The 17,064-nt window shown below is 39.6% G+C and overlaps 1 protein-coding gene across 6 annotated transcripts in view; it reads right to left on the reverse strand.

Moving 5' to 3' along the window:
* The window catches only part of LOC115212788 (LLGL scribble cell polarity complex component 2), a 160,070-nt gene that overhangs the window by 89,940 nt on the left and 53,066 nt on the right, over window positions 1-17,064 (reverse strand). For all 6 annotated transcript variants that reach the window (XM_029781481.2, XM_029781482.2, XM_029781480.2 and 3 more), the window contains exons 3-10: window positions 15,349-15,446; window positions 13,321-13,402; window positions 12,188-12,300; window positions 10,746-10,892; window positions 7,860-7,929; window positions 6,825-7,035; window positions 5,620-5,671; window positions 2,280-2,452 (exon numbers count right to left, since the gene is read on the reverse strand). In XM_029781481.2, the coding sequence (XP_029637341.1) occupies window positions 2,280-2,452; window positions 5,620-5,671; window positions 6,825-7,035; window positions 7,860-7,929; window positions 10,746-10,892; window positions 12,188-12,300; window positions 13,321-13,402; window positions 15,349-15,446 (946 nt within the window). The remainder of the gene's footprint in view (window positions 1-2,279; window positions 2,453-5,619; window positions 5,672-6,824; window positions 7,036-7,859; window positions 7,930-10,745; window positions 10,893-12,187; window positions 12,301-13,320; window positions 13,403-15,348; window positions 15,447-17,064) is intronic.

Genomic DNA, 17,064 nt, shown 5'->3' on the forward strand with positions numbered 1-17,064 from the left:
CAATCTTCCATAAGCCCTCGGATTCTTCAGCAAGAAATAGCTCAAGTCGGAACAGATATATACACGAGGCATACCCAATCTTGCCAAGTCAATATCTGACCTAAAATTTTCAAATCGTCGCACTCGCGCCAAATTTATCGGCAGCAAATAAATATCAGCCGTCGATTCCATTACGGAATTAACCAAAAAATTCATAATTAATCAATATAGGGTGGCAAGGAAAATTTTGTAGAATTTTATTGCCACCAGCGGCCCAGCGGGAAAAAAATTAAATAGTCATAGACCATTTTTAAGTTCAACATTAACAATTAAGGAACGGCCATAATAGGCCATTCACCCACTAGAAATAACAGCCAAAGCTTCTACCGCAAATAAAGATTAATTCCGTAAACAGGAGAAAATTAAAAAAACATTTACCCTGTAATTTCTTGTACGGTATACCGTTTCATCCGCTGTTTAATGGTAAACTAACCTGATTAAATTAAATCAAGCCAATCTCCATAAGCCCTCGGATTCTTATTTCTAGTGGGTGAATAGTAATATATATATATATATATATATTAATCAATATAGGGTGGCAAGGAAAATTTTGTAGAATTTTATTGCCACCAGCGGCCCAGCGGGAAAAAAATTAAATAGTCATAGACCATTTTTAAGTTCAACATTAACAATTAAGGAACGGCCATAATAGGCCATTCACCCACTAGAAATACAGCCAAAGCTTCTACCGCAAATAAAGATTAATTCCGTAAACAGGAGAAAATTAAAAAAACATTTACCCTGTAATTTCTTGTACGGTATACCGTTTCATGCGCTGTTTAATGGTAAACTAACCTGATTAAATTAAATCAAGCCAATCTTCCATAAGCCCTCGGATTCTTCAGCAAGAAATAGCTCAAGTCGGAACAGATTATACACGAGGCATACCCAATCTTGCCAAGTCAATATCTGACCTAAAATTTTCAAATCGTCGCACTCGCGCCAAATTTATCGGCAGCAAATAAATATCAGCCGTCGATTCCATTACGGAATTAACCAAAAAATTCATAATTAATCAATATAGGGTGGCAAGGAAAATTTTGTAGAATTTTATTGCCACCAGCGGCCCAGCGGGAAAAAAATTAAATAGTCATAGACCATTTTTAAGTTCAACATTAACAATTAAGGAACGGCCATAATAGGCCATTCACCCACTAGAAATAACAGCCAAAGCTTCTACCGCAAATAAAGATTAATTCCGTAAACAGGAGAAAATTAAAAAAACATTTACCCTGTAATTTCTTGTACGGTATACCGTTTCATCCGCTGTTTAATGGTAAACTAACCTGATTAAATTAAATCAAGCCAATCTCCATAAGCCCTCGGATTCTTATTTCTAGTGGGTGAATAGTATATATATATATATATATATATATATATATATAATATATATATATATAAATAAATACACACATATATATATATTTGTGTCTGTGTTTGTCCTTAATTCTACAAAATGAATGTAAAAATGATGGAAGACAATGATGCCATGCCATATATGTCTATATCAGCATCATTTTAACATCCATGTTTCCATGCATGCATGGGTCAGTTGAATTTTGTAGAGCAGATTCTACAGCTGGATGCCCCTCCTGTTGCCAACCCTCACCTGTTTCCCAATAAGACGATATTTCCACATGGCGGGACATATTTTCAACAAAGACTGGAAATGAAGGACACTGCCTGTACGACAGTGACACTCATTTACAACTAATACACGATGTCAAGACAAGGGGACAAAAACACACACACACTTCCAAGGTTTTGGTCGGTCTAAGGCTATCGTAAAAGACACTTGCCCAGGGTGCCACACAGTAGGACTGAACCTGAAACCAGGTGGTTGGGAAGTAGAACTCTTAACTATATAGCCATGCCCTGCATATAAGCATAATAATTAAACAGTGAGTTCCTTCTGAGCGTTGGGCCCCATGGAGGCAATGACCAAGACCTTTGGCATTATGTCTTGCTTGAAAAGACCCATTAAACCGAGCAAAATCGCACTCATGAAAAATACTGGTGCCACGCAGATGGCACCCATGCCAGTGGCACGTAAAAGCACCCATTACACTCTCAGAGTTGTTGGCATTAGGAAGGGTATGTGGCTGTAGAAAACCATACTGAGTCAGACTGAAGTCTAGTGCAGCCTTCCAGCTTACCAGCCCCGGTCAAACCATCAAACCCATACCAGCATGGACAATGGACATTAAATGATGATGATGATGATGACCAAAAATATTTACCTTGTCTACCGTCCTCTTTGTCTTCTTCGTCAGCTGTGGAAACAGTGATAAAATCGATGACTTTTGAAGTGAAATCAAAAACAACATGGTTCTCTTCCTGCATTACGGTGACAGTGTGCTTATCTCCATAGCTAGCACGTGGCATGCCACCCGAAAATATGTAAAACGGACCACTATACGAGGAACGAGAGAAAAGAAAAAGATAAAGAAAAGAATAAGGTTTCTGTTTGCATTTAATAATCAAAAACAGGGATAACATTAGTTTTTACCAAGCTCGGGTCAACTTCCTTTAATCTGTTACTTGTTTCAGTCGTTTAACTGTGGCCATGCTGGTGCACCACTTTGAAGGGTTTTAGTTGAACAACTCAACCCCAGGACTTACTTTTTTAGGCCTAGTACTTATTCTGTCAGTCTCTTATTGCCAAACCACTAAGTTATGGGGACGTAAACACACCAACAAGGGCACGTATATGCATACAGACACACACACACAGACACATACACACACATGCAGGCACACATGCATGCAGACACAGACACATACAAATACATAGACACACACACACATGCACATACAGACACACATACACATATTCAACAGGCTTCTTACAGTCTCTGCCAAATCCACTGCCAAGGTTTTGGTCAGCAAAGGACAATAGTAGAAGGCACTTGCCCAAAGTGCCACACAGTGGGACTGAACCTGGAACCATGTGATTGGGAAGTCACACCGGTCAAATTTTCCACTGAAATTCTAGCCATATGGTGAATCATGTGAGGCCATGTCTATTTCCAACACACACATTTTGCATTCATTCCCCTCGACCAATCATCGGCAGTTTTATCATTACGAGCTGCTTGTCATAGAGAACAAAATATATAACATGACCTCAATGCTAAACCCGAGAGCACAACAGCAGGAAACTATTGGACTAAAATCAGTTAATGACTATGATGATGATGATGAAGATGATGGTGGTGGTGATGATGATGGTGGTGACGATGATGATGATGATGATGATGGGAGTGATGATGGTGATGATGAAGATGACGATGAAGATGACGAAGATGATGATGATGAAGATGACGAAGACGAAGATGACGAAGACGATGAAGACAAAGATGACGATGAAGACGATCAAGACAAAGATGACGATGAAGACGAAGGTGGCAATGACAAAGATGACGATGATAAAGATGACAATGATGATAAAGATGACGATGATGAAGATGACGATGATGAAGATGACGATGATGAAGATGACGATGATGACGATGATGAAGATGACGATGATGAAGATGACAATGATGAAGATGACAATGATGATGACGAAGATATCGATGAAGATATCGATGATGAAGATGAATATAAACCAAAATCATGCATCTACTGACTGTTTGACTTTTATATATTCTATATGTGGTTGTGTACAGTGACGGACTGGCCAGGTTGCCAGTGCTACTAGAATCCATATATGGGGGCCCATGTTAGTATCTAAGGGGTTCATCCCTTCAAGTTTGAAAATTTTTTATTCACTCCTGGAAGAATGCATTAATTATTTCAGCCTGGCTGTGTTTGTAGACAGTTGAAAAGAATACTTTTAACAAAAAAAAAAAAAAAATTAAATGATAGCATTGTAGTTGCAGCTGGGCCCCCTTGTAGTTGCAGGCAGACCCCCTTAGTCTCCTGGCAACCAATATTTTTAGACCCAGTCCGCCACTGGTTGTGTATGTATACATTTATATACACACATGTAACCACATGTGGTCTGTTGGCGTTTTTTCCTCATTTTTCTGTCTTTCTCTTCGGACTTTCCTGTTTCCAATGAAGAGCTATGCTTGAAATGTTAACAACTCTCTCCCTTTACCGAGCATCTAATTAATACATTTCTTGTGCACGTTCTCATGTTTGTTTGTTTTTTTGTTTTACTCTGTTTTTTTTTAATTGATTGAGTGGCTGTGTGGTAAGAAGCTTGCTTCCCAGCCACATGGTTCTGGGTTCAGTCCTACTGCGCAAAACCTTGGACAAGTGACTTCTGCTATAGCCTCGGGCTGACCAAAGCTTTGTAAGTAGAATTGGTAGTCAGAAACTGAAAGAAGCCCATCATGTTTGTGTGTCTGTGTTTGTCCCTACCACCATTGCATGACAACCGATGTTGGTGTGTTTACATCCCTGTAACTTAGCGGTCTGGCAAAAGAGACTGATAGAATAAGTACTATGCATCCTCCCTTCTCGAGCCAATCCTCCCAATCTCCTCCTCCATGTTTTCCTTGGTCTACCTCGCTTTCTCAGTCCATTTACCTCAAACTCTAGCACCCGCTTCAGAACATGCCCCTCATCCTTCCTCAACACATGCCCATACCACCGCACTCCATTCGCCCTTGACAGCCATTCCACTGATTCCTCCAATCCCAGCATCCCCATCAAGTCCTCAGTCCTCCTCTTATCAAACATACATATATACACACAACAAGCTACTTTCAATTTCCATCTACCAAATCCATTTGCAAGGCTTTGGCCAGTCCTAGGCTACAGCAGAAGACACTTGAGACACTTGTCCGAGGTGCAATGCAGTGGGACTGAACCCAGAACCACGTAGTTGGAAAGCAAGCTTCTTACCACATAGCCACGTCTGTACTCACAATAATGTAAGGTTTGAGATCAAGAGCAAATCAGGTTCGTGGAGGCCATCTCTCTCTCCAAACTAATAGTGGCAAAGAATATGACTCCTTCACAAAACAAACTAACAACAACAAACTAAAAAAAAAACCCCTCTAATTACTGTTGCTGATATATTTAGATGAAATTGCCATTGAGAGTTTGGCATATTTGTGAGGAACCCATGAGAACAGAACCAAAACATGGATTACAACATCAGCCTTTCACCACACATGTCAGCACCCTGTCAACTCTAGGTAAGTTGTAGCACTTTATCACAACCAGCTGACAGCTGTACACACTCTTCACCTCGGTCTATTTCACACTTCTTCTCAAAGTTACCAACTAACGGTTATATACACTCCTATCCTAACAATTCTATAACACAAAATACTATATACACACTGCTGCATTGATTAGCTTTATTTTTGTTTAGAAACAAATGAAATTAAAACAAAATCTGTTTCTCATTTTGATACAGGCATGCTTATGTATGTACATATGTCATACGTATGTATGTATGATAGATGCATGTACACATACATATGCTTGTATGTATACACACACAACCACATGCATCACAAAACACACATATATACATTCATCTAACACACATTTACCAAACACAAATATAAATACACACACACATATTTAAATCTAGATAAAAGAAAAGAATTCACTTACGATTTAGAGGATTTCCACTGAATCTTACTGATGGCTTTACAAGGAAATGGTCCTGAAAGAAGAAAAAAATTAAAATCGTCATCATCATCGTTTAACGTCTGTTTTCCATGCTGGCTTGGGTTGGACGATTTGACTGAGGACTGGCGAACCAGATGGCTGCACCAGGCTCCAATCTGATCTGGCAGAGTTTCTATAGCTGGATGCCCTTCCTAATGCCAACCACTCCAGGAGTGTAGTGGGTGCTTTTATGTGCCACCGGCACGAAGGCCAGTCAGGCGGTACTGGCAACGGCCATGCTCAATTGGTGTTTTTTACGTGCCACCTGCACAGGAGCCAGTGCAGCGGCACTGGCAATGATCTCGCTCAAATGTTTTTTCACATGCCACCAGCACAAGTGCCAGTAAGGCAACACTGGTAACGATCACGCTCAAATGGTGCTTTTTATGTGCCACCAGCATGGAAGCCAGTTAGCTGCTCTGGCAACAATCACACTCGGATGGTGCTCTTAGCACTCCACTAGCACAGATGCCAGTCATTGAATTTGATATAAAAATATAATAATGATATAAAAATCATTATTTTTATATCAGCTTTCTATGTCAGCATGGGTTAGATGGATCATCACAGTCTTGAGCAAGTTGCCAAGCGCTGATCCCAAAGACTGGTGTCTGTAAATGTCATTATCTGACTGGATTTCTATGAATGGATGGCACTCTTTACACCACTGCATGCACTTTTTTGTGGCACAAACACAAGAGATGTTGAAGAGTTCCAAGTGAGTCAGGACTATAGGGATCCAGGAGCCCTACAATTTCTCTATTCAAATTATAATACAGGTGTTACTTGAGGACACTTCCTGTGGCACCAACCTTCACCCGTTTCCAAGCAATGTAATATTTTCTGATAACTTGAGACAGTTTTCATGGAAGGTTGGAAATGAACAATGCCGCTTGTATGAGGGTGATGCTCATTTACAATCATCACAATATCAAGATGAGGATACACACACACACACACACAATGACACGTTTCCTTCAGTTTCATTTACAAACTCCACTTATAGGGCTTTAGTTGACCAGGGGACATAGTAGAAAACACCTGCTCAATGTGCCACACAGACGGACTGAGCCCCAACCACATGGTTAGGGAGCAAGCTTCTTAACCCCACAACCAGGTGTGCACCTATTCAAAAATACGCAACTTACCATAAGGTGTTGTCGAAGACTCTTTTGGAGACGAAGATTCCTCGGTGCTCCATTTTAGATAGCTGCCATCTGCATGCGCAGTAATGAAATCTGTACCATTACGGTGCCAGTCCAAACTCTCCAGCTGTTGGCTTGCATTGTAAGTACGGTCAGCATTGTTGGTTTTGTTGTCCCACAGAACTATGTAACCACGATTGAATCCAATAAGAAACTATAAAGAGAAGAAAAAAAAAGAAAATGATTCCCACTCAATTAACCTCTTAGATTTCAGATTACTCCATATATTGTAATCATTATTCACAATGCTTTCTATTAATCATGCATTATCTCATAGTTTAGAGATTTCCATGATGCAGTTGTTTACTTTTAGAATGTCACCTTAAGTGCGAGAGCCCGGATCTGGTCAGTTTGAACATAGAACAAGTAGAATATTTGGGCCTGATTTGGTCAATTTAAGGGGTTAAAGGAAAACTTTAATTAATAATATTTATGGTTTTGTTAGTTAGTGGAGTTATGCCAAAACCTTGGCAGGATTTGAACTCAAAATATAAAAGGATACAAGAAATGCCACTCAGCATTTTGTCAAAAGCACTAACCATTTTGCCAACTTAAATAATAATTTTTGATTTAGGTACAAAGCTAGTAATTCTGAGAAGAGGGGTTTGTTGAGAGAGAAGGGTGTTGGGATAAACCGGCACTTCTTTGGTTACAGCGATGAGGGTTCAGTTGATCAACAGAAAAGTTGGCTCACGTCATTAACATACAAGTGGCTGAGCATTCCACAGACACACGTACCCACAACATAGTTCTCAGGAAGATTCGTGTGTGACAAAGAATGTGACAAGGCTGGCCCTCTGAAATACAGGGAGAACTCATTTTTGCCAGCTGAGCAGACTGGAATAATGTGAAATAAAGTGTCTTGTTCAAGGACACAACACACTACTGGGAATCGAACTCATGCCCTGATGATTAGGAACTGAATACCCAAACCACTAAGCCACATGCCGGTGGGATAAACAATAACTCAAATGGTACCTTGTCAGGATTGGTAGGATGAACAGCAATAGCCTCAACAGCACCTGGGTTTGACGAGACTTCAGGCATACTGTAATGAAAAAGATGTAAGGTATTGATAAGTCAACATTAATAAGCAAACACATTGTACAAGGGGATGTTGAAAAGTTCTCGGCATCAGGGGCATTGTGAAAGGACTGGTTGGAGGGCCAACCTTCCGAGTTCTTTTATGGGGCTTAGAAAAACTAAAGGATCACTGCAATAAGTGTGTGAATCTGAGTGGGGAATATATTGACTAAAACCATAATTAACTGATCCTCCTGTATTTTCTTTTACCCAAAGCCAGGAACATTTCCGCACTCCCTTGTATTATCCATTATGTTAGAGTGTTAATGGTATATTCCTGTGGTGTAAACCAGTGGTTTCTAATGTGGGCGGTACTGCCCTCATGGGGGTGGTGGAAAGATTCAGAGGGTGTTGAAGAAAGATGGGGCGATAATGGGGTGACCAAAATGGGGCAATGGATGGGAAAAAAACAAACAAACAAAATAAAGGGTTAATTAGGTTTAAGTTTTATTTCTGAAATACTTTGTTTTGAATAATGGACTATGTCTGTGATGGTGAGTGCTGGAGGGGGAGGGACATTAGGAATTCAGGCCTTAGAACTGGGGGGGTGGGGAACCACTGGTGTAAACAATCTGTCACACAGTGGAAAGGGGATGGTAAGAGTTAGTGTGCAATAGAGAGAGAGATTCAAATGAATGCCACAAACACACATATGAATCTTACAGGTGTGCACATAAGAGAGAGTGTGGTATATGTGCATACACCATTAATATGTATGTGTATGTGTGTGAGGACTAACTCTTATGAAGAATACAGTTTATCTTCAAGTCACAAATGAATAAAGTATTTTTCATTCCGGTAATTTCAATCATTTGTTAACTTTTTTTTACTTATTCTATTATGTTATATTCTTTTTATTTGTTTGTCATTTGGCTGCAGCCATGCTGGAGCACCACCTTTTAGTTGAGCAAATCGACCCCAGTACTTATTTTATCAGTCTCTTTTTGCTAAACTGCTAAGTTACAGGGACGTAAACACACACCAGCACCGGATGTCAAGCCATGTTGTGGGGACAAACACAGACACACACACACACACACATATATATATATATATCATCGTCATCATCATCGTTGTTTAGCGTCCGTTTTCCATGCTAGCATGGGTTGGACGGTTCTACTGGGGTCTGTGAAGCCAGAAGGCTTCATCAGGCCCAGTCAAATCTGGCAGTGTTTCTACGGCTGGATGCCCTTCCTAACGCCAACCACTCCGTGAGTGTAGTGGGTGCTTTTTACGTGCCACCCGCACAGGTGCCAGACAGAGCTGGCAAACGGCCACGAACGGATGGTGCTTTTTATGTGCCACCGGCACAAGGGCCAGGCGAAGCTGGCAACGGACACGAAACGGGGCGGTGCTGGCAACGGTCGCGAAACGGAAGGTTCTCTTACATGCCACCGGCACTGGTAATACATCTGCAATTTCCATTGATCGATTTCCATTCTGATCCTCACTTGCCTCAACGGGTCTTCACAAGTAGAGTTTCGACATGCCACCGGCACTGGTAACACATCTGCAATTTCCATTGATCGATTTCGATTCTGATATACACATATATACGACAGGCTTCTTTAAGTTTCTGTTTACCAAATCCACTCAGAAGGCTTTGCTCAGCCCAAGGCTATAGTAGAAGACACTTGCCCAAGGTGCCACGCAATGGGACTGAACCTGGAACCATGTGGTTGGTAAGCAAGCTAGTTATCACACAACCACTCCTAAGCCTATAAATATATGTTATTATGTACTAAATGTGTGTGCGTGTGTGTGTATAAAACCTATGAACAAAATATTTAAAAAGCTGTATTGATAGATGTTTAATACTTGGTAGCTTCTAATGAAACTGAGGAATATCCATGGAATTGGTCAGCAATCCCCAATACTTCTACAATGTAACAGCTACAAGTGATTTATCAAGCACACAAAGTCAGCATGATCAGTTTGAGAGATCAAGGGCATGTTCTATCAATTATGCAAAATATACACCCACAGAAGTGGAGAAAAGGAAGCATCGTCTTCGTTCATTTATCATTATTTTAACATCCTCTTTTTCATGTTTGCATGAGCCAGATGGATATCAATGGGGCAGATTTTCTATGGTCAAATGTCCTTCCTATTGCCAGCCCTCACTCATTTTCATGTAAGGAATTAGTTTCCACATGGCCAGACATGCTCCACAGAAGATTGGAAATGAATGACCCTGCTTGTATGACAGTGACACTCATTTACAATTATCACACGATATCAAGACAAGGATAGACAGGGCTTCTTTCAGTTACAGTTTACCAAATCTACTCACAAGGCTTCAGATTTTGGCCAGCTTTGAGCCATGGTACAAAAGAGGGGCTGAACCTGAAACCATGTAGTTGCAAAGTGGAATTCTTAGGCACACAACCATGCATTGAATATATACATTAGAAAGTTGTAATTGAACCATCATCACATCATCGTTCAATGTCCGTTTTCCATGCTGGCATGGGTTGGACAGTTTGACTGGGGTCTGAGAAGCCAGAGGGCTGCAATAGGCTCCAATCTGATTTGGCAATGTTTCTACAGCTGGATGCCCTTCCTAATGCCAACCACTCCAAGAGTGTAGTGGGTGCTTTTTACATGCCACCAGCACAGGGGCCTGAAGGGGCTGGCAATGACCACAATTGGTTGGTGCATTTTGAAAAATGCTTAATTTTAAGAAATCAACATTTGTTCTTAGATATATTTTGATCAAGTTGAAAAAAAAACAAAAAAAAAAAAATGGTTCCAAATGAAGAATTTGATTTCCACATTTACCTTTGCATGACGACATCTTGGCTGATGATTTGTTCCAAAAGTGTAAAAGTTTGCACCTCCAAAATATGGATATTTCCTCCCTCTGTACCAATAAGTAACTTATCACTATTCAGAGTCAAAGAGCATGTGGAAATGGTCTTCAGTTTGCTAAAAGAGAAAAATATAAATGATATTAGAACTGCGGTAGCGGTGGTGGTGGTGGTGGGAGAGGGGAAGTTACCTTTTTAGATTCAGAAACACAATCCGCTCTAAGCAGGCATTCCGTTGCCCTATTGATATTGCCAACAAATACCTCACATCAAACTAATTCAAACCTTCTGTAAATTTAACACAGACAAAGACAATAATGGGCCCTTTTTATTGATCCGTTTTATTTTATATCTTGGTGGGGGTGGGGTCTTCTGATCAGTTGTTTTTATCATCACCATTTAATGTCTGTTTTCTGGGTAGGAATGGATTAGAAGTTCAACAGAAGCCGGCAAGCCAGAGGGCTGCTTCAAGCTCCAGTGTCTGCTTTTACAAAATTTCTATGGCTGGATGCCCTTCCTACATTTAGAGATGACAGTTGAGTCACAAATATGAAATAAATTATTTCCTTCCAATGAGGAATTAGGGGCTTAATTCTTACATCAACCTACTTGAGAAAACCTACCATTTTTCTCTCTCTCTCTCTCTCAATGTACACACACACACACACAAACAGGCTTTTTACAGTTTCTGTCTTCCAAATCCACTCACAAGGGTTTGGTTGGCACAGGGCTACAGCAGAAGATACTTGCTTAAGGTGACGTGCAGAGGGAAATAACCCTGAACCATGTGGTTGGGAAACAAACTTCTTACCATACAACCAAGCCTATATATATGAGTGTATATATATATATTCTTTTACTTGTTTCAGTCATTTGACTGCAGCCATGCTGGAGCACCACCCTTAGTCAATCAAATCGACCCCAGGATTTATTCTTTGTAAGCCTAATACTTATTCTATCGGTCTCTTTTGCCAATCTGCTAAGTTACAGGGACAATTGCACACACATAAGACAGATTTCTTTCAGTTTCCCTCTACCAAATCCATTCACAAGGTCTAGGTCAGTCTGAAGCTATAGTAGAAGACACTTGCCTAAGGTGCCATGCAGTGGGACTGAAACCAGAACCATATGGTTGGGAAGCAAGCTTCTTACCACACAGCCATGCCTTAGCCTACACACACACACACACACACACACACAGTACAATTTTACATATGACTTGAATTTACATAAGGGAGAGGGGTGTTAATACAAAATCAATATTACTAATGAGCAGAACAAAGTCTGAATTATTTTAATGCATCTATGAATAACTTATTTATAATTACCATCAAAAATCCATTTTGTGAACTACACTTCCCCTTCAGAAATCTCTGGACAACAACCTTAGCAGAAAAACAAAAAAAAACTCACTTGCATTCCATGGAAATTTCTTTAACCTCTTCCAACACAGCATTTCCTTCCTTCTTTTCATTAATCTCCCAAAGGTGTAGGGAGTTGTCACTACAAAGGGTGATGAGACGACCCTGAAAAAATATTCACAAGACAGTTTTTTTTTTTTTATTTTTAAAGTCTATTTTCAAACATAATAAAAAAGGAAACATCAATACGTTAACGGATGAAAATCTTTAAAATATGTATTTTATATTATCATTTTATGTATTCTGATGGTAATTCTAAGTTGATTTTTCTTTTTCTTGTGAAGACATATGTCACCTCTTGTATATACATACAGCAACAGAGAAAAGAGGGAGTTGCTAAGTGGGTTGCTTGACTTGCTAAAAATAGCAGGCAAATTTCCCTCAAATCCCATCATGCCATCTTAAATAAAAACAGGACATATTAGTAGCGTCATCTACATCCTGCTAAAATGGCTTTAGAATTATCATGGCTAAGATTGCCTTCAGTTGTTGGCTTGATTAATACAAACTGATTTGAACTAATCTATCACTGTCTATGTGATCTATTTTGGCATGGGTTTCACAGTTGAATGCTCTTCTGAACATTGACTATTTTACAAACAGGACTTAAAGACTCCCAGCTAAACTGAATCAAATTGTTTTCTCTTTAGGAGTTACCATTCTCCTAGATAGGTTCCTGCATGTACCATGGCTTGAAGAGTCGGTATCTTCACTGATTTACTCCTTCCTTTATCATAACTTCCACGGGTCAGTAGGAAGATCAGGATGCTCTTCCTATCACAAACCCTCACTTGTTTCCAAGATATTTTCCCTTGGCTAGACATGTTTCCATTGAAGATTGGAAACAAACAACACTGCTTGAATGATGGTGAAGCTCATTTACAACTACTTGGCAATGTCAAGATACAGAGACAAATACTCACACACACACACATACACACACACACACACACATAAAACGGGCGTCTACAGTGTCTCTTAACAATCTACTCACAAGGCTTTGGTCAGCCCGGAATAACAATAGAAGACAATTGCTAAGGTACTGTGCAGTCGGACTGAACCCAAAAGTACATGGTTGTGAAGTGAATTTCTCTATGTAATAAACAAAGAAAAAAAACTACATACCTGCTCAGGTAAAAAGAAAAGTTGATTAATAGAAACATCTTTCTTTTGCTGACCAACAAATTCTACACCTGGTGCGCCATAACTAGAAACAGTTGTTAAGAAAATTTTTAAGGTAATTATTTACTCAATATCTATTTTTTTAAATTATGAAAAAAAAAGGAAGCCACATGGCCTACTAGTTAGGGCATTGCACTCACAATCGTAAGGCCATGGTTTTGATTCCTGGGCCAGGCAGTGCTTTGTATTCTTGTGCAAAACACTTCCTCTTCACACTGCGCCATCCCACTCAGCTGTTAATGATTAACCCTGTGATGAACTTGTATCCCGTTCAGGAGGATTGCTTTGATCTCAATTGCTTTATATGCACACGGAAACCAGGTAACTGATCCTATAAGTCCTAAGACTCAAAGACAGGACTTGACTTTTACTAGCTTAAACTATGAGAATTTCATTGTGTTATAATGTAAAATTAATCTATTTTATAGTTGTGTTTGTTCAACAATGTAACTTCGCCTGAGACTGAGTGTTGAAACTGAAATTCACATCATGGTAGAGACATGTTAGCTTCACTTTGGTTTCTTTTTGTAATCATCATTAATTTTAGATCTATTTTTTCTGCATCAGTGTGAAGATATACAGAAATTAAAATCCAAATACATTCTCACATACACATACATATATACATAGGGCTTCTGTACAAATTTCCATCAAAGAAATTTCCCACACAGAGCACTGATAGTACCAAAGTACAAAGACATTTGCCCAAGGCACCACCAAGTGGGATGGAATCCAAAACCACATAAGTGAACACTGCCTGCTTTGGGTGATGGGGCAATCCACACAATGGACTCTGCCAATGGTCAGATTTGTTCAACAGACAGTTCCGTGAATCAGCAATGCTCAAGCATTGCACAAATGCATGCAGTACAGCTTTGTTGCTCTGTGCACATATTAGGCAACTGCCTGGCAGCACTTCTGTGCCAGTAGAGTTTATCATGTTGGACCTGCCAACTCCTCAGCAGCACTGCTAAGGCAGAGATTTATAGAAGCTATCATAATAATTCCTGGCCTGAAAATCCTTTCAAATAGTTTAGTTAGTCCTGGAACAAGGCCAGCAATTTTGACAGAAAATGGTGAGTCAATTATGCCAACCTCACTACTTGGCTTGTACTTAATTTTATCGACCCCAGAATGGAAGATATACCATAAAGCAATTTTTCCAAAATTATAATGATCCTGCTAGCTCACCCCCAAATAATAATAATGGTTTCAAATTTTGGCTCAAGGTCAGCAATTTCGGAAGAGGGGATAAGTTAGTTATATCAACCCCAGTGCTCAGTTGGCACTTATTTTGTTGACCCCAAAAGGATGAAAGGCAAAGGTGACCTTGCCAGAATTTGAACTCAGTACACAAACACTGACAAAATGCTGCTAAGCCCAACAAGCTAACAATTCTGCCAGCTCACCACCTTAAATAATAATAATAATAGTCCTTTCTACTATAGGCACAAGGCCTGAAATTTGGGAGACGGGATGGTCGATTACATCGAACCCCCAGTGTTTCACTGGTACTTAATTTATCAACCCTGAAAGGATGAAAGGCAAAGTCGACCTTGGCAGAATTTGAACTCAGAACATCAAGAGTGAAAGGCAAAGTCAACCTCAGTGGAGTTTGAACTCAGTACGTAGTGACAGATGAAATACTGCTAAGCATTTCGTCCAATGTGCTAACAATTCTGCCAGCTCGCTGCCTTAATAATAATAATAATAGGCAGTGAACTGGCAGAAATGTTAGCATGTCGGGCAACATGCTTAGCGGTATTTTGTCTGCCATTATGTTCTTTCCGGGTCGATTAAATAAGTACCAGTTACACACTGGGGTCGATGTAATTGACTTAATCTCTGTCTGTCCTTGTTTGTCCCTGCTATGTTTAGCCCCCTGTGGGCAATAAAGAAATAAATAATAATAATAATGATAACAAAAAATGCAGAAAATCAAAGTGAACTATGTTGATGCGAAAAGGATACATTTTTAATATTCCTGTTTTAGTTCCTATTGCAAGCAACTTCAGCTTAGGGTCATATGCAAGAGCCCTCGGTTGACTGGGAAAACCATGGTCCACACACTGAAAGAGAAATGAAAATATAAAAATTAAACATGCATCATAAATTTTGTGAAGAAAAATGGGTTTTATATGAAAATATTTTTCCAAACAGTAACAGACATTAGAAATTCCTCATATTTCCTATATCCTGTTTTATTTTAGGAATATAATAAGAATGTGGATGGCAGAGTCAGGTTATGGGACTTTAACAAGGAAGCAATTTAGAGGAACATGACCCAAGTTATTTGTATGGAAAATGAAAATTGGAAGTTACAAGAATTTTATATTCTGATGAGAAAGGAATGAGTTGGATGTTAGACATGGGGGCAGAGGTGCCTTTTTTATCCTTTATCTTTCACTTGTTTCAGTTATTAGACTGTGGCCATGCTGGGACACTGCCTTGAAGAATTTTTAGTCAAATGAATTGATCCCAGTACTTAATTTTTGTTTTGTTTTTTAACCATGGCATTTATCAAATCAGTTACCTTTGCTGAAAGAGCTAAGTGATGGGGACATAAACACACCAACACCAGTTGTCACCAGTTGTCAACACAAAGACGCACACCTATACACATGTGGGTGTGTGTATATACGTGTGTGGTTATGTGTGTGTATGTGTGCATGTCCTCTACCACTGATTGACAACCATTGTTGGTATGTCAACATCCCTGTAACTTAGTGATTCAGCAAAAAGCAACCAATCAAATAAGTACCTATCCTAATAATAAGCACTGGGGTTGATTTGTTCAAATGAAATTCTCCAAGGTGGTGCCCCAGCATGGCCGCAGTCTGATGACCAAAGCAAGTAAAAGAATAAAAGGGAGAAGCATGCCACATTTCCCTATTTACAACCCAAGGATGTAAAAGTCTATTTCTAAAGTTACCCATTGTATGAAGGACAACTCTCTTTTATCTTCATAACACGAGTTTTAATCCGATTTTACTTTTGCCACATAAGCTCAAATCATTAAGATTACTGTTTCTCTTCACTTTTCTAGTATACTTTTGGCTGATCTTATCCACAGCATAACACTAAATCTCTTAGCTGAGATAAAGATAACACCAGTGTTGTCCTTTCCTCCCTCTTACTCAACATAGCTTATTCTCTTCCTTCTACTCACACTTCAATGAGTGTGCCATATCTACCTAAAGCTAAATACACAATGGCCACTTGCCCAGAGAACTGACTACAGCTTGAGGCACTAAAACACTTTTTAACCAAGCTTTCCCTAAACTAGAACCTTCAGAACATCTTTTCTGCTTACATTTTCCATCAATAACTAAACTATAACAATCTAACACCCTTCATCTTCATTTAATGCCCATTCTCCTTGCTGGCATGGGTTGGATGGTTTGACAGGTGCTGGTAAAGGCCAGAGGCCACACCAGGTTCCATTGTCTGTTTTGGCAAGGTTTCTGCAGCAGGATACCCTTCCTAATGCCAACCACTTTACAAAGTGTACTGGGTGCTTTTTACATGGTACCAGCAGTTCTTGAACCAGCTGGATCCTGTCAAACTGACACTTGTCAGCATGGAAAATAAAATGGATGTTAAAAGATGACGATGAATCCTAATGATAACACAAAGTGATATATTTGTGAGGAAGGAATTCAGTCTCATGAACTGATCCTAATATAT

The sequence above is a fragment of the Octopus sinensis genome, linkage group LG6 (genome assembly GCF_006345805.1).
Source record: "Octopus sinensis linkage group LG6, ASM634580v1, whole genome shotgun sequence".
In the NCBI taxonomy this organism is placed as follows: Eukaryota; Metazoa; Mollusca; class Cephalopoda; order Octopoda; family Octopodidae; genus Octopus; species Octopus sinensis.